The sequence below is a fragment of the Mus musculus genome, chromosome 15 (genome assembly GCF_000001635.26).
Source record: "Mus musculus strain C57BL/6J chromosome 15, GRCm38.p6 C57BL/6J".
NCBI lineage: Eukaryota > Metazoa > Chordata > Mammalia > Rodentia > Muridae > Mus > Mus musculus.
Genome location: NC_000081.6, coordinates 21,463,944 through 21,482,796, shown reverse-complemented (window position 1 = coordinate 21,482,796; position 18,853 = coordinate 21,463,944). Strand labels below are relative to the sequence as shown.

The following is an 18,853-nucleotide window of genomic DNA, read 5'->3' as shown; positions in this document are numbered from 1 at the left end:
ACCACACACACACACACAAAAGCACGTAATGAGTGGCAGAAGAAAAGTGGGGAGAATAGGGAAAGAAATAAAGGGGTTGCAGGCAGAGTTGATTAAAGCATATTATACAGATGTATGGAATCCTCAAATAAAGGAATAAAGTATAATGAATTTACTTGAACATATAAATTTAAATTTTTGATTAAAGCAAGAATTATACCCATGGACATACCAAAACAGGAAAAAGCCCAAGTGTTCTCAACCTTACATCAGGAACTGAGGAAAAGTAGGAGAGGAAAAGCTGGATTCCACAAGACAAGCACAATAATTAGTTGCCCAGTGCCAAATGATCAGCCTTAAAATCAAGTAACATTATATGGAATGAGTGGGTTATATTTAAGAATGTATGCATTTACATATACATCATAAAAAATTAGTAGAAAAGGTTGTAGTAAAATTGAAAAAGAATATTCAAAAGTATATTGAAGGCCATGGAGGGAGAAAAGCTAAGGAGAAATGCATTTATATTATAGCCTTAAGAATAAAGTAAAACCACTTGATTTTAATATGAATTACTAAATTAAAAATTTACTCCCTACAACATGTTTAGAATTTTATACAATACTAAGCTACCATATAAAATTGTATTAATTTATTTTATTAATCTATTTTAACATACAGTAGATAATTGATTTAATCAGTGTCCTCTTGAAGTTCCTCTTTAACTGTGACATGCCTAAATCTTTTTAATAAAAATCAGCATTTATAACCAGAAAGTTTGAAAGGGAAACTTTATTTCATTCAAATAGGACCAAAGCCTGGAGACTTTACTCAAAGTTGAGTGCTGACTTACTAAATAGAGACCTTTGGTCTGATCTCTCTCACCTAAGATAGAAAAAGAAAAGAAAATGAATAAAGAAAATTTAAGCCTCTAATATCCCACTTATTTATATCTAGTTTTGAAATATAAAATTCATTTTTAAACTAACAAAATGAAACACACAAAACACACCCAGCCCATCACTCAGGAGAAGGCCCCATTATTACAGAGGCTATGGTGTGCTTACAAACAGGGGCCTATCATGACTACCCTCTGAAAGGCCCAATGCAGATATTTACACTCAACCAATGCACAGAATCTTGTGTCCTCTGTGACTGAATTAGGAAAAAGCTGGAAGAAGCTGAGGAGGAAGATGACCCTATAAGACCAGCTATATCGACTAACCTGGACACTAGAGATCTCTCAGACCCTGAGAGATACACTGAGAGAACCGGACAGCATACACCAGCTGATATGAGATGCCCAACACATATTCAGCAGAAGACTGCTGTGTTTGAACTCAGTCAGAGAAGATACACCTAACCCTCCAGAGCACCAAGGAGTGGGAAGGTCTCCTGGGATAGAGGGTTGGGGACACCCACTTGGAGACAGGAGAGATGGTGGGAAGGAGGTGTGGGATGTGGAACAGTCTGAGGGCAGACCAACCAGGAGGGGAATAAAGTGTAGACTGTAATACAAGATTAAAGAATAAAGCCGGGTGTGTTGGCACACACCTTTAATCCCAGCACTTGGGAGGCAGAGGCAGGCAGATTTCTGAGTTCAAAGCCAGCCTGGTCTACAAAGTGAGTTCCAGGACAGCCAAGGCTATACCGAGAAACCCTGTCTCGAAAAACCAAAACCAAACCAAATCAAAACAAAAAACAAACCACAAGATTAAAGAATAATTTTTTAAAAAGAAAGAAAGAAAAGAAGAGAAGAGAAGAGAAGAGAAGAGAAGAGAAGAGAAGAGAAGAGAAGAGAAGAGAAGAGAAAGGAAAGAAAAAGATCTGCCTAAGAAGAACAAATTTAAAAGAACCAATGTTCTTGGTTCATCAAGTCTGCAAATGCTGAAGGAGTCAGATGCAGATATGACTGCAAGCATATCTACTATATTTCTCAAATGCTGAAGGAGTCAGATGCAGATGTGACTGCAAGCATATCTACTATATTTCTCAAATGCTGAAGGAGTCAGATGCAGATATGACTGCAAGCATATCTACTATATTTCTCAAAACCAGCTCTCCATAACACATATGAAAATAACAAAAGAAATCACAGATGTATCTGTGTCATCTTTAAACAATAAAATTGAACACAACAGAGAAATGTGACATGAAACAAATAAAATATGTTTTTTTAGAATGGTGAAGAGAAGAAAAGAATTAAATTTCTAAAAATAAGATAAAGCACACCTCGCTAAGAAATTTGGACCTATTTGGAAAACATTTATCCATCAGTTCTTTTTTATTATTATTAGATATTTTCTTCATTTAGATTTCAAATGCTATCCTGAATGTCCCCTATAACCTCCTCCTGCCCTGCTCCCCAACCCACCCAGAAGCAGAGTGTGTGGGAATAGAAATTCTTGATTCCCAGATTAAAGTTTAAATATTTGAGTGAGTGGTGAAATGTTGGCCAAAGTAAAACTTTACCTGTTTTGGGATCAATAGAGAAATAAGGTTGCCCCTGAAGGATGCTGTAAACAACTCTGGCACTGTTCCCATAGGTAGGATCGTCTGCATCTGTGGCCTTCACCTGCAGCACATACGCACCTGCAAAATAACACAATGTCATTTGCCTTTACAGAGACAAAAGTCATACTTGCTGGTTTTTGGATCTTGTATACTTTTGTAAGCTGACTGTTCTATGAATGCTTTGAATCCAGATGCTCCTAAGGATTTCTTAAAAGGCATAATCAAAATATTGTATTCTTTCAACTCCAAGCCACATGGGACATGCTCTCAATCCAGGAAGAATGGCTATAAAGACTGAAAATGTATAAAGATTGAATAGAAGTATAAGCAAAGAAGACAAAAAAGGAGAACACTTCAGAACCACCAACAACAATGATCGTACCACTTCATTCTAGCAGTACAAATTTTCTTTTTTAAAAAAATGAAAATGTAAAGGAACCCTGCGGTGTGGTAAGTTTACTGTGAATTGGTACACTTGTAAAGAAAAGAGTATGGCATGTTGAAGAGAAATGCACACTTTTGATTCACTAAAGTCCTACTGTCATTAACCAAGAATTGGAAAGAACCCAATTAATCATTAATTAGTGAATGGAAAAAGAGAATACAGTACAGAAGCATAGTGTGATACCAAGGGTCTAGGTAAAAATCCTGGAGTCCTTGTGTTTGAAGGAACACAGAGTCTTAGAATTCATTGTGCTAAGTGGAATAAGCCATATGAAGGAAGATAAATACCAAGTGAACTAGCATACATATGTCATCCAAACTATCGACCTCACAAAAGGTGAAGATTTAACGATGGTTGTAAGAAGTCTAGAGATGTTTTAGGAAGGAAATTTTTGATTAGTGCTTATTGAATTTCAATTACACAGAAACAAGAACTTCTAGTTCACTATTGCAGAACCAGTAATCGTAAATAATAAAATAGTGTGCTTTATACTTCAGGAAAATAGAAGAAAGCTTCATTAAGTAATAAAACAGACATTTGAGATGAATCAAATAATTATAGTTAGCTTGATTTTATGATGAAATGAAACATACATAAGAAATCTCTTTGAATTTCAAGAATGTATGCAACTTTTTGTATCAATTAATATTTTTGTATAAGGAATGTATATATACAAAATGTAACATGTGAATGAATTTTAAACTGTAGGTAACCATATTTGCTGTAATTGGTCTGTATTTCAAATACATTTTAAAAGCATTGCCTGTTTCCAGTACATAGATCACTGAGCTGAAAGGCACCACAATATCTGTATTGATTTGCATACCAAAAAAAACATTGAGTACCATTTACATTAGCTCATATCCTCATTGTGGGTGCTTGAATTTCATGATTAAAATATTGATAGAGAAGCTAAAAGGTTTCGAGGCTGCTAAATGATCTGCTACTTCAACTTGCAAAGCAACAATGGCCTATTAGCATTAGGAAGCCTTTAATTAGGAAATAATATTAAAGACAAAGAGAAAGCAAAAATGATCTGAAATAGTTGAATTGTTCAATAACAGTTGAGGGCCTCTTTGTCTCCAGTCCCAGTTAATTACATAGTTTTGCCAAATAAACCATTATAGCCAAACAAAATTATTTTTACCTTTTCTCATTTTTTGAGAATTGTGCATATATTTAGGTACTAAGTACAATGGGACATTTTTACTGTTACCTATTTATAAGTATAAATTAAGTAGCTCATAAGCACTTTACATTAACTCTTCAAATTATTTGTTCAATACCACTATCCTTAGTTAGAAATAAAAATGTAAACAAGTTGTCATAAATCATAACAAATTAAATGTTGATGACAGACAAAAGTCTTCAGAAGCAGAAAAAAAAAGGTCGGTTATATTATGCTCTGTAGAAATGTCTAGTGATACATAAAAACATACATATATAATACAATATATATATATTCATATAGAGAAATTCATTTATAACTAAACATTACATACCACATGGATCTAAACATATTTCTCTTAAAGTAGTGCAGTCATCAAACAGGCAGTTGACTGTCAGGACTGAGAAATAAATCTTCCTCTCTGTACTATAAAAAAATTACTATTTTTTTAAATAAGAAATAACATTGTAGAGTCTTGCCCAACACCCACAAGGGCCCACACAGGACTCCCCACAGGATCCTAAGACCTCTTGGTGAGTGGAACACAGTGTCTGCCCCAATCCAATCGCGCGGAACCTGAGACTTCGGTACATAGGGAAGCAGGCTACCCAGGCCTGATCTGGGGCACAAGCCCCTTCTGCTCCACTCGAGCCCCGGGCTACCTTGCCAGCGGAGTCGCCTGACACCCTCAAGGGCCCACACAGAATTCCACACGGGATCCTAAGACCTCTAGTGAGTGGAACACAACTTCTGCCAGGAGTCTGGTTCGAACAGCAGATATCTGGGTACCTTCCCTGCAAGAAGAGAGCTTGCCTGCAGAGAATACTCTGCCCACTGAAACTAAGGAGAGTGCTACCCTCCAGGTCTGCTTATAGAGGCTAACAGAGTCACCTGAAGAAAAAGCTCTTAACAGTGACTACTAAAACAGCTAGCTTCAGAGATTACCAGATGGCGAAAGACAAACGTAAGAATACTACTAACAGAAATCAAGACCACTCACCATCATCAGAAGGCAGCACTCCCACCCCACCTAGTCCTGGGCACCCCAACACAACCGAAAATCTAGACACAGATTTAAAAGCATTTCTCATGATGATGATAGAGGACATCAAGAAAGACTTTGATAAGTCACTTAAAGAATTACAGGAGAGCAGTGCTAAAGAGTTACAGGCCCTTAAAGAAAAGCAGGAAAACACAGCCAAACAGGTAGAAATCATTAAAGAAAAACAGGAAAACACATCCAAACAGGTAATGGAAATGAACAAAACCATACTAGAACTAAAAAGGGAAGTAGACACAATAAAGAAAACCCAAAGCGAGGCAACGCTGGAGATAGAAACCCTAGGAAAGAGATCTGGAAACATAGATGCGAGCATCAGCAACAGAATACAAGAAATGGAAGAGAGAATCTCAGGTGCAGAAGATTCCATAGAGAACATCGACACAACAGTCAAAGAAAATACAAAATGCAAAAGGATCCTAACTCAAAACATCCAGGTAATCCAGGACACAATGAGAAGACCAAACCTACGGATAATAGGAATTGATGAGAATGAAGATTTTCAACTTAAAGGGCCAGCTAATATCTTCAACAAAATTATAGAAGAAAACTTCACAAACATAAAGAAAGAGATGCCCATGATCATACAAGAAGCCTACAGGACTCCAAATAGACTGGACCAGAAAAGAAATTCCTCCCGACACATAATAATCAGAACAACAAATGCACTAAATAAAGATAGAATATTAAAAGCAGTAAGGGAGAAAGGTCAAGTAACATATAAAGGAAGGCCTATCAGAATTACACCAGACTTTTCACCAGAGACTATGAAAGCCAGAAGAGCCTGGACAGATGTTATACAGACACTAAGAGAACACAAATGCCAGCCCAGGCTACTATACCCGGCCAAACTCTCAATTACCATAGATGGAGAAACCAAAGTATTCCAAGACAAAACCAAATTCACACAATATCTTTCCAGGAATCCAGCCCTTCAAAGGATAATAACAGAAAAGATGCAATACAAGGACGGAAATCACGCCCTAGAACAACCAAGAAAGTAATCACTCAACAAACCAAACAGAAGACAGCCACAAGAACAGAATGCCAACTCTAACAACAAAAATAAAAGGAAGCAACAATTACTTTTCCTTAATATCTCTTAATAACAATGGACTCAATTCCCCAATAAAAAGACATAGACTAACAGACTGGCTACACAAACAGGACCCAACATTCTTCTGCTTATAGGAAACCCATCTCAGGGAAAAAGACAGACACTACCTCAGAGTGAAAGGCTGGAAAACAATTTTCCAAGCAAATGGACTGAAGAAACAAGCTGGAGTAGCCATTTTAATATCGGAAATAATCCACTTCCAACCCAAAGTTATCAAAAAAGACAAGGAGGGACACTTCATACTCATCAAAGGTAAAATCCTCCAAGAGGAACTCTCAATTCTGAATATCTACGCAGCAAATGCAAGGGCAGCCACATTCATTAAAGACACTTTAGTAAAGCTCAAAGCACACATTGCACCTCACACAATAATAGTGGGAGACTTCAACACACCACTTTCTTCAATGGACAGATCGTGGAAACAGAAACTAAACAGGGACAAAGTGAAACTAACAGAAGTTATGAAACAAATGGACTTAACAGATATCTACAGAACATTTTATCCTAAAACAAAAGGATATACCTTCTTCTCAGCACCTCACAGGACCTTCTCCAAAATTGACCATATAATTGGTCACAAAACAGGCCTCAACAGATACAAAAATATTGAAATTGTCCCATGTATCCTATCAGACCACCATGGCCTAAGACTGATCTTCAATAACAACATAAATAATGGAAAGCCAACATTCACGTGGAAACTGAATAACACTCTTCTCAATGATACCTTGGTCAAGGAAGGAATAAAGAAAGAAATTAAAGACTTTTTAGAGTTTAATGAAAATGAAGCCACAACGTACCCAAACTTATGGGACACAATGAAAGCATTTCTAAGAGGGAAACTCATAGCTCTGAGTGCCTCCAAGAAGAAACGGGAGAGAGCACATACTAGCAGCTTGACAACACAACTAAAAGCCCTAGAAAAAAAAGGAAGCAAATTCACCCAAGAGGAGTAGACGGCAGGAAATAATCAAACTCAGGGGTGAAATCAACCAAGTGGAAGCAAGAAGAACTATTCACAGAATTAACCAAACAAGGAGTTGGTTCTTTGAGAAAATCAACAAGATAGATAAACCCTTAGCTAGACTCACTAAAGGGCACAGGGACAAAATCCTAATTAACAAAATCAGAAATGAAAAGGGAGACAACACAACAAATCCTGAAGAAATCCAAAACACCATCAGATCCTTCTACAAAAGGCTATACTCAACAAAACTGGAAAACCTGGACGAAATGGACAAATTTCTGGACAGATACCAGGTACCAAAGTTGAATCAGGATCAAGTTGACCATCTAAACAGTCCCATATCACCTAAAGAAATAGAAGCAGTTATTAATAGTCTCCCAACCAAAAAAAGCCCAGGACCAGAAGAGTTTAGTGCAGAGTTCTATCAGACCTTCAAAGAAGATCTAATTCCAGTTCTGCGCAAACAATTTCACAAAATAGAAGTAGAAGGTACTCTACCCAACTCATTTTATGAAGCCACTATTACTCTGATACCTAAACCACAGAAAGACCCAACAAAGATAGAGAACTTCAGACCAATTTCTCTTATGAATATCGATGCAAAAATCCTCAATAAAATTCTCGCTAACCGAATCCAAGAACACATTAAAGCAATCATCCATCCTGACCAAGTAGGTTTTATTCCAGGGATGCAGGGATGGTTTAATATACGAAAATCCATCGATGTAATCCATTATATAAACAAACTCAAAGACAAAAACCACATGACCATCTCGTTAGATGCAGAAAAAGCATTTGACAAGATCCAACACCCATTCATGATAAAAGTTTTGGAAAGATCAGGGTTCAAGGCCCATACCTAAACATGATAAAAGCAATATACAACAAACCAGTAGCCAACATCAAAGTAAATGGAGAGAAGCTGGAAGCAATCCCACTAAAATCAGGGACTAGACAAGGCTGCCCACTTTCTCCCTACCTTTTCAACATAGTACTTGAAGTATTAGCCAGAGCAATTCTACAACAAAAGGAGATCAAGGGGATACAAATTGGAAAAGAGGAAGTCAAAATATCACTTTTTGCAGATGATATGATAGTATATATAAGTGACCCTAAAAATTCTACCAGAGAACTCCTAAACCTGATAAACAGCTTCGGTGAAGTAGCTGGATATAAAATAAACTCAAACAAGTCAATGGCCTTTCTCTATACAAAGAATAAACAGGCTGAGAAAGAAATTAGGGAAACAACACCCTTCCCAATAGTCACAAATAATATAAAATATCTTGGCGTGACTCTAACTAAGGAAGTGAAAGATCTGTATAATAAAAACTACAAATCTCTGAAGAAAGAAATTAAAGAAGATCTCAGAAGATGGAAAGATCTCCCATGCTCATTGATTGGCAGGATTAACATTGTAAAAATGGCTATCTTGCCAAAAGCAATCTACAGATTCAATGCAATCCCCATCAAAATTCCAACTCAATTCTTCAACGAATTGGAAGGAGCAATTTGCAAATTCGTCTGGAATAACAAAAAACCTAGGATAGCAAAAAGTCTTCTCAAGGATAAAAGAACTTCTGGTGGAATCACCATGCCAGACCTAAAGCTTTACTACAGAGCAATTGTGATAAAAACTGCATGGTACTGGTATAGAGACAGACAAGTAGACCAATGGAATAGAATTGAAGACCCAGAAATGAACCCACACACCTATGGTCACTTGATCTTCGACAAGGGAGCTAAAACCATCCAGTGGAAGAAAGACAGCATTTTCAAGAATTGGTGCTGGCACAACTGGTTGTTATCATGTAGAAGAATGTGAATCGATCCATACTTATCTCCTTGTACTAAGGTCAAATCTAAGTGGATCAAGGAACTTCACATAAAACCAGAGACACTGAAACTTATAGAGGAGAAAGTGGGGAAAAGCCTTGAAGATATGGGCACAGGGGAAAAATTCCTGAACAGAACAGCAATGGCTTGTACTATAAGATCGAGAATTGGCAAATGGGACCTAATGAAAGTCCAAAGTTTCTGCAAGGCAAAAGACACCGTCAATAAGACAAAAAGACCACCAACAGATTGGGAAAGGATCTTTACCTATCCTAAATCAGATAGGGGACTAACATCCAACATATATAAAGAACTCAAGAAGGTGGACTTCAGAAAATCGAACAACCCCATTAAAAAAATGGGGCTCAGAACTGAACAAAGAATTCTCACCTGAGGAATACCGAATGGCAGAGAAGCACCTGAAAAAATGTTCAACATCCTTAATCATCAGGGAAATGCAAATCAAAACAACCCTGAGATTCCTCCTCACACCAGTCAGAATGGCTAAGATCAAAAATTCAGGTGACAGCAGATGCTGGCGTGGATGTGGAGAAAGAGGAACACTCCTCCATTGTTAGTGGGATTGCAGGCTTGTACGACCACTCTGGAAATCAGTCTGACGGATCCTCAGAAAATTGGACATAGTACTACCGGAGGATCTAGCAATACCTCTCCTGGGCATATATCCAGAAGATGCCCCAACTGGTAAGAAGGACACATGCTCCATTATGTTCATAGCAGCCTTATTTACAATAGCCAGAAGCTGGAAAGAACCAGATGCCCCTCAACAGAGAATGGATACAGAAAATGTGGTACATCTACACAATGGAGTACTACTCAGCTATTAAAAAGAATGAATTTATGAAATTACTAGGCAAATGGATGGACCTGGAGGGCATCATCCTCAGTGAGGTAACTTATTCACAAAGGAACTCACACAATATGTACTCACTGATAAGTGGATATTGCCCCAAACCTAGGATACCCAAGATATAAAATACAATTTGCTAAACTCATGAAACTCAAGAAGAATGAAGACTGAAGTGTGGACACTATGCCTCTCCTTAGAATTGGGAACAAAACACCCATGGAAGGAGTTACAAAGACAAAGTTTGGAGCTGAGATGAAAGGATGGACCATCTAGAGACTGCCATATCCAGGGATCCACCCCATAATCAGCATCCAAACGCTGACACCATTGCATATACTAGCAAGATTTTATTGAAAGTACCCAGATGTAGCTGTCTCTTGTGAGACTATGCCGGGGCCTAGCAAACACAGAAGTGGATGCTCACAGTCAGCTAATGGATGGATCACAAAGCTCCCAATGGAGGAGCTAGAGAAAGTAGCCAAGGAGCTAAAGGGATCTGCAACCCTATAGGTGGAACAACATTATGAACTAACCAGTACCCCGGAGCTCTTGACTCTAGCTGCATATGTATCAAAAGATGGCCTAGTCGGCCATCACTGGAAAGAGAGGCCCATTGGACACACAAACTTTATATGCCCCAGTACAGGGGAACGCCAGGGCCAAAAAGGGGGAGTGGGTGGGTAGGGGAGTGGGGGTGGGTGGGTATGGGGGACTTTTAGTATAGCATTGGAAATGTAAATGAGCTAAATACCTAATAAAAAATGGAAAAAAAGAAATAACATTGTAGATATACAGTATGTTTTACTTTTCTTTTGAGATGTTCTTTGGGATTTCAAGCTGTATATACAAGAAAAAATTGTGATATAGTGTCATTTAATAGCTGAATTATAGATAATTGCAAGAATTTGCAAGTAATGTCTAATAGGAACCATCATTATATCAATATTTTATCACTACAAGTATTCACACAATTCTCATTTGGTATAATCTGACAAGATGCCTGAGTAGAACTTCCTTCCTCCTTTCTTTCTTTCTTCCTTCCTTCCTTCCTTCCTTCCTTCCTTCCTTCCTTCCTTCCTTCCTTCCTTCCTTCCTCTCTCTCTCTCTCTCTCTCTCTCTCTCTCTCTCTCTCTCTCTCTCTTGCTTCTTTCTTTGCTTATCCTGACAGTGTATTACCATTCATGATACTCCTGCTGGTCTGAAACTTACTATGTAAAACAGGCTGGCCTTGAACTCAGGAACCCATCTACCCTGGCTCTGAGTACATTTCTTAATTACTGATCTAATAATCTACCTTAAAAACTGGTATGGAAATAAACAATTTAAATGGAGTAAATTATTTTTCTCAACAGTGCCTTTAGCTAGAAAGTCTCACTTTGATTTTTCTCTCTTATCTTTTCACAGTACATGTGTTAAAACTCAAGACAAAATTTCTCCTAATGACCCAATAATGGATACAGAGGTGATGGTTCAAAGGATATGGATAGCCCTGCTTTATGTTTATATCTAAGATAAAATGTGTTATATGTAGGAGCCCTTGGAAATACAAGGTGCTTATATACAATAAGAACACTAATAGCTGTAGAAAATGAAACATTTCTGAACATGTCTAAAGTAAACAAGGCTAAGCTACCTATTCCAAGTCCTTGAATTTATACTCTGGTTTATTACTATGTGAAAACATTTGCACATTGCTAACTACAATCATCATGATACACAGTCGGTATCTTGAATTTGTTTCTTCAATCTAACTGAAACTGTATATTCTTTGACCAAAATGTCAAAGCTTGTCTTCCATATATGATAATTAGTATTTTTTTCTGTTTCTCTGAGGATGTTTGAAAAAAAATCTATGCCATGCAAATTGTATCTGGTACCTTGGGTATTCTAAGTTTCTGGGCTAATATCCACTTATCAGTGAGTACATATCATGTGATTTCTTTTGTGATTTGGTTATATCACTCAGGACGATGCCCTCCAGGTCCATCCATTTGCCTAGGAATTTCATAAATTCATTCTCTTTAATAGTTGAGTAGTACTTCATTATGTAAATGTACCAAATTTTCTGTATCCATTCCTCTATTTAGGGGCATCTGGATTCTTTCCAGCTTCTGGCTATTACAAATAAGGCTGCTATGAACATAATGGAGCATGTGTATTTCTTACCAGTTGGAACATCTTCTGGATATATGCCCAGGAGAGGTATTGCAGGATCCTCTGGTAGTACTATGTCCAATTTTCTGAGAAACCACCAGACTGATTTCCAGAGGGGTTGTACAAGTTTCCAATTCCACCAACAATGGAGGAGTGTTCCTCTTTCTCCACATCCTCGTCAGCATTTGCTGTCACCTGAATTTTTGAACTTAGCCATTCTGACTGGTGTGAGATAGAACCTCAGGGTTGTTTTGATTTGCATTTCCGTGATGAATAAGGATGGTGAACATTTTTTTTCAGGTGCTTCTCAGCCATTTGGCATTCCTCAGGTGAGAATTCTTGGTTTAGCTCTGAGCCCCATTTTTAATGGGGTTATTTGATTTTTTTGAAGTCCATCTTCTTGAGTTCTTTATATATATTGGATATTAGTCCACTATCTGATTTAAGATAGGTAAAGATCCTTTCCCAATCTGTTGGTGGCCTTTTTGTCTTATTGAGAGTGTCTTTTGCCTTACAGAAGCTTTGCAATATTATGAAGTCCTGTTTGTCCATTCTCGATCTTACAGCACAAGCCATTGCTGTTCTAGTCAGGAATATTTCCCCCTGTGCCCATATCTTCGAGGCTTTTCCCCACTTTCTCTTCTGTAAGTTTCAGTCTCTGGTTTTATGTGGAGTTCCTTGATCCACTTAAATTTGGCCATAGTACAAGGAGATAGGAATGGATCAATTCACATTCTTCTACATGATAACCGCAAGTTGTGCCAGCACCATTTTTTGAAAATGCTATCTTTTTTCCACTGGATGGTTTAACTCCCTTGTCAAAGATCAAGTGGCCATAGGTGTGTGATTTCATTTCTGGGTCTTCAATTCTATTCCATTGTTCTACTTGTCTGTCGCTATACCAGCAACATTCAGTTTTTATCACAATTGCTTGGTAGTACAGCTTTAGATTGGGCATGATGATTCCACCAGAGGTTCTTTTATCCTTGAGGAGAGTTTTTGCTATCCTAGATTTTTTGTTACTCCCAGATGAATTTGAGGATTTCCCTTTCTAATTCGTGGAAGAATTGAGTTGGAATTTTGATGGGGACTGCATTGAATCTTTGCTTTTGGCAAGATAGCCATTTTTACTATATTGATCCTGCCAATCCATGAACATGGGAGATCTTTCCATCTTCTGAGATCTTCTTTAATTTCTTTCTTCAGAGTCTTGAAGTTCTTATCACACAGATCTTTCACTTCCTTAGAGTCACTCCAAGGTATTTTATATTATTTGTCACTATTGAGAAGGGTGTTGTTTCTTTCTCAGCCTGTTTAGTAGAGAAAGGCCATTGACTTGTTTAAGTTAATTTTATATCCAGCTACTTCACTGAAGCTCTTTATCAGGATTAGGAGTTCTCTGGTGGAAATTTTAGGATCACTTATATATACTATCATGTCATGTGCAAAAAAGTGATATTTTCACTTCTTCCTTTCCAATTTGTATCTGCTGGATATCCTTTTGTTGTCGAATTGTTCTGGCTAGGACTTCAAGTACAATGTTGAATAGATAGGGAGAAAGTGGGCAGCCTTGTCAAGTCCCTGATTTTAGTGGGATTGTTTCCAACTTCTCAACATTTACTTTGATGTTGGCTACTGGTTTGCTGTAGATTGCTTTTATCATGTTTAGGTATGGGCCTTAAATTCCTGATCTTTTCAAGACTTTTATCATGAAAGGGTGTTGGATTTTGTCAAATGCTTACTCCGCATCTATCGAGATGATCATGTGGTTTTTGTCTTTGAGTTTGTTTATATAGTGGATCACATTGATAGATTTCTGTATATTGAACCATAACTGCATCCCTAGAATGAAACCTACTTGATCAGGATGGATGATTGTTTTGATGTGTTCTTGGATTCGGTTAGTGAGAATTTTATTGAATATTTTTGCATCGATATTCATAAGAGAAATTGGTCTGAAGTTCTCAATCTTTTTTGTGTCTTTTTTTGTGTCTTTAGGTATCAGAGTAATTGTGGCTCATAGAATGAACTGGGTAGAGTACCTTCTGCTTCTATTTTGTGGAATAGTTTGTGAAGAACTGGGATTAGATCTTCTTTGAATGTCTGATAGAACTCTGCACTAAACTCTTCTGGTCCTGGGCTGTTTTTGGTTGGGAGACTATTAATGAATGCTTCTATTTCTTTAGGGGATATAGGACTGTTTAGATCATTAACCTGATCCGGATTTAACTTTGGTACCTGGTATTTGTCTAGAAATGTGTCCATTTCATCCCGGTTTTCCAGTTTTCTTGAGTATAGCCTTTTGTAGAAGGATATGATGAGTTTTGGATTTTTTTCAGGATCTGTCATTATGTCTCCCTTTTCATTTCATTTCTGATTTTGTTAATTAGGATGCTGTACCTGTGCCCTCTAGTGAGTCTGGCTAAGAGTTTATCTATCTTGTTGATTTTCTCAAAGAACCAGATCTTTGTTTGGTTGATTCTTCTTGTTTCCACTTGGTTGACTTCACCCCTAAGTTTGATTATTTCCTGCCATCTACTCCTCTTGGGTGAATTTGCTTCCTTTTGTTCTAGAGCTTTTAGGTGTGTTGTCAAGCTGCTAGAGTGTGCTCTCTCTAATTTCTTTTTGGAGGCACTCAGAGCTATGAGTTTCCCTCTTAGAAATGCTTCCATTGTGTCCCATAACTTTGGGTATGTTGTGGCTTCATTTTCATTAAACTCTAAAAAGTCTTTGATTTCTTTATTTATTCTTTCCTTGACGAAAGTATCATTGAGAAGAGTGTTGTTCAGATTCCACTTGAATGTTGGCTTTCTATTATTTATTTTGTTATTGAAGATCAGCCTTAATCCATGGTGATCTGATAGGATGCATGGGACAATTTCAATATTTTTGTATCTGTTGAGGCCTGTTTTGTGACCAATTATATGTTCAATTTTGGAGAAGGTACCGTGAGGAGCTGAGAAGAAGGTATATCCTTTTGTTTAACAATAAAATGTTCTGTAGATATCTGTTAAATCCATTTGTTTCATAACATCTGTTAGTTTCACTGTGTATCTGTTTAGTTTCTGTTTCCATGATTTGTCCATTGATGAAAGTGTTGTTTTGAAGTCTCCCACTATTATTGTATGAGATGCAATGTGTGCTTTGAGCTTTACTAAAGTTTCTTTAATGAATGTGTATGCCCTTGCATTTGGAGCATAGATGTTCAGAATTGAGAGTTATTCTTGGAAGATTTTAACTTTGATGAACATGAAGAGCCCCTCCTTGTCTTTTTTGATATCTTTGGGTTGGAAGTCGACTTTATTAGATATTAGAAAGGCTACTCCAGTTCGTTTCTTCAAACCATTTGCTTAGAATTGTTTTCCAGCCTTTCATTCTGAGGTAGTGACTGTCTTTTCCCCTGAGATGGGTTTCCTGTAAGCAGAAAAATGTTGGGTCCTGTTTGTGTAGCCAATCTGTTAGTCTATGTCTTTTTATTGCAGAATTGAGTCCATTGATATTAAGGAAAAGTAATTGTTGCTTCCTATTATTTTTGTTGTTAGAGTTGGCATTCTGTTCTTGTGGCTGACTTCTTTTAGGTTTGTTGAAGGATTACTTTCTTGATTTTTCTAGGGCATGGTTTCTGTCCTTGAATTTTTTTGTTGTTGTTGTTGTTGTTTTGGGTTTTTTTTTTCTTGTTTCTTTCTGTTAAAATCCTTTGAAGGGCTGGATTCGTGGAAAGATGTGTGAATTTGGTTTTGTTGTGGAATACTTTGTTTTCTCCATCTAAGGTAATTGAAAGTTTGGCTGGGTATAGTAGCCTGGGCTGGCATTTGTGTTCTCTTATTGTCTGTATAACATCTGTCCAGGGTCTTCTGGCTTTCATAGTCTCTGGTGAAAAATCTGGTGTAATTCTGATAGGCTTGCCTTTATATGTTACATGACCTTTTTCCCTTACTGCTTTTAATATTCTATTTTTATTTAGTGCATTTGTTGTTCTGATTATTATGTGTCGGGAGGAATTTATTTTCATGTCCAATCTATTTGGAGTTCTGTAGGCTTCTTGTATGTTCATGGGCATCTCTTTCTTTATGTTTGGGAAGTTTTCTTCTATAATTTTGTTGAAGATATTTGCTGGCCATTTAAGTTGAAAATCTTCATTCTCATCTACTATTATCTGTAGGTTTGGTCTTCTCATTGTTTCCTGGATTTCCTGGATGTTTAGAGTTAGGATCTTTTTGCATTCTGCATTTTCTTTGATTGTTGTGCCAATGTTCTCTATGGAATCTTCTGCACCTGAGATTGTTTCTTCCAACTCTTGTATTCTGTTGCTGATTCTCGCATCTATGGTTCCAGATTTCTTTCCTAGGGTTTCTATCTCCAGTGTTGCCTCACTTTGGGTTTTCTTTATAGTGGCTACTTCTCTTTTTTAGGTCTTGTATGGTTTTGTTCATTTCCATTACCTGTTTGGATATACTTTCCTGTTTTTCTTTAAGGACTTCTACCTGTTTGGTTGTGTTTTCCTGTTTTTCTTTAAAGACTTGCAACTCTTTGGCAGTGTTTTACTGTATTTCTTTAAGTGAGTTATTAAAATCCTTCTTGATATCCTCTACCATCATCATGAGGTATGCTTTTAAATCTGGGTCTAGTTTTTCGGGTGTGTTTTGGTGCCCAGGACTGGCTGAGGTAGGTGTGGTGGGTTCTGATGATGGTGAGTGATCTTGGTTTGTGTTAGTAAGATTCTTACATTTACCTTTAGCTATGTGGTAATCTCTGGAGTTAGTTGTTATAGTTGTCTCTGGTTAGAGTTTGTTCCTCTCGTGATTCTGTTAGCCTCTATCAGCCGACCTGGGAGACTAGCTATCTCCTGAGTTTCAGTGGTTAGAGCACTCTCTGCAGGCAAGCTCTCCTCTTGGAGGGAAGGTGCACAGATATCTGGTGTTTGGACCTGCCTCTCAAAACAAGGCCTGTCCCAGAAGCTTTTAGCTTCTGTAGTCCACACTTTCACCTGCGCAGACTAGTCTTGGTGGTGTCCGGGAAACAAGATGGCTCCCCCAGGTTCTCTGGCAAAGCCCTCCTAGGTGGGGCGGAAACCTCTCCACTGGCAGGGAAGGTGCCTGGCTGTCTGGAGCCCGAAAAGGGGTCTCCCTCAGTAACTCTGTGGCTTCTGCCTCTCCCAGAGTCTGTTAGCTTCTGTAATCCACACTCTCACCTGCACAGACTAGTCTAGGCAGGATCAGGGAACCAAGGTGGCTCACCAGAGAACTTTTAAAATTGATAAACACCTTCAGCAAAGTGGCTGTATACAAATTAAGTGAAAGAAACCAGTAATCTTCCTCAACATAAGTGATAAATGGGCCAAAAAAGAAGTTATGCAAACAACACCCCTCACAAGAGCCACAAATAACATAATCTACCTTGGTATAACTCTAATCCAGCAAGTGAAAGACCTTCATGAGAAGAACTTCAAGTCTTTGAAGAAAGGAACTAAGAAAGATATCAGATATGGAAAGATCTCCCATGCCCATGGATCTATAGGATTAAAGTGGTGAAAATTGACATCTTACCAAAAAGCAATCTACAGGCTCAATGCAATCCCCACCACAATTCCTGCACAATTATTCACAGATCTTGAAAGAACAATTCAGAACTTCATATGGAAAAACAAACAAAACAAAAGAAACAAACAAACAGAAAAACTAAGATAGCCAAAACAATCCTGAACAATAAAAGTACTTTTGGAGGCTTCACCATCCCTGTCATGAAGCTGTACTACAGAGCTATTGTAATAAAAACTGCCTGGTATTGGTATAGAAACAGACAGGTAGTTCAATTGAATTGACCTAGAAATAAGCCAACATACCTATGGACACTTGAATTTTGACAAAAAATCAAAACCATACAATGGGAAAATGAGAGCATTGTCAACAAATTGTGGTGGACTGACTGGATATCTGTATGTAGAATGTGCATAGATGCATATTTAACACTTCACATAAAAATACAGTTCAAATGGGTCAAAGAAGCCAATGTCAAACCAGGCACACTAATTCTAATAGAAGAGAAACTTAGAGAAAGCCGTGAGTTTTGGCACAGGAAAAATTTTCCTGAACAGAACACTATTGCTCAGGCTCTTAGGTCAAGAATTAATACTTGGGGACCTCACAAAAATGAAAAGCTTCTGTCAGGCAAAGGATACTGTCAATAGGACAAAATGGGAGCCTACAAATTGGGAAAATATCTTCATTATCCTTCATCTGACAGCAGGCTAATATCCAAAATATATAAAGAACACAGCAGGGATATAAACTCCAAAACAAATAACCCAATCCAAAAATGAGGTACAGAAATAGAGAATTCTCAACTGAGGAATTTCAAATGACCAAGAACCAATTAATGAAGTGTTCAATATCCTTAATCATCATGAAATTGAAAATCAAAACAACCATGAGATTTCACCTCAATCTAATTATAATGGCTAACCTCAAACTCAAGTGACATTAAATGTTGATGAGGATGTGGAGAAAGAATGCAATCCTCCATTGCTGGTGGGATTGCAAGCTTGAAAAATCACATTGGAAATCCATCTGGCAGTTTCTCAGAGAATTAAAAATAGTTCTGCTTTAAGCTCCAGGTATACTACTACTGGACATATACCCAAAGATGCTCCACCATTTCCCAAGGATATGTGCTCCTCTATGTTTATTGCAGTCTTATTTGTAATAGCCTGAAACTATAAGCTACTCAGATGTCCCTCAATCAC

At 37.6% G+C, this 18,853-nt stretch overlaps 1 protein-coding gene across 11 annotated transcripts in view; it reads right to left on the bottom strand.

Moving 5' to 3' along the window:
- Cdh12 (cadherin 12) overlaps window positions 1-18,853 on the bottom strand; it is a 1,149,544-nt gene that overhangs the window by 115,625 nt on the left and 1,015,066 nt on the right. For all 11 annotated transcript variants that reach the window (XM_011245344.3, XM_011245342.3, XM_011245345.3 and 8 more), the window contains one exon: window positions 2,452-2,571. In XM_011245344.3, the coding sequence (XP_011243646.1) occupies window positions 2,452-2,571 (120 nt within the window). The remainder of the gene's footprint in view (window positions 1-2,451; window positions 2,572-18,853) is intronic.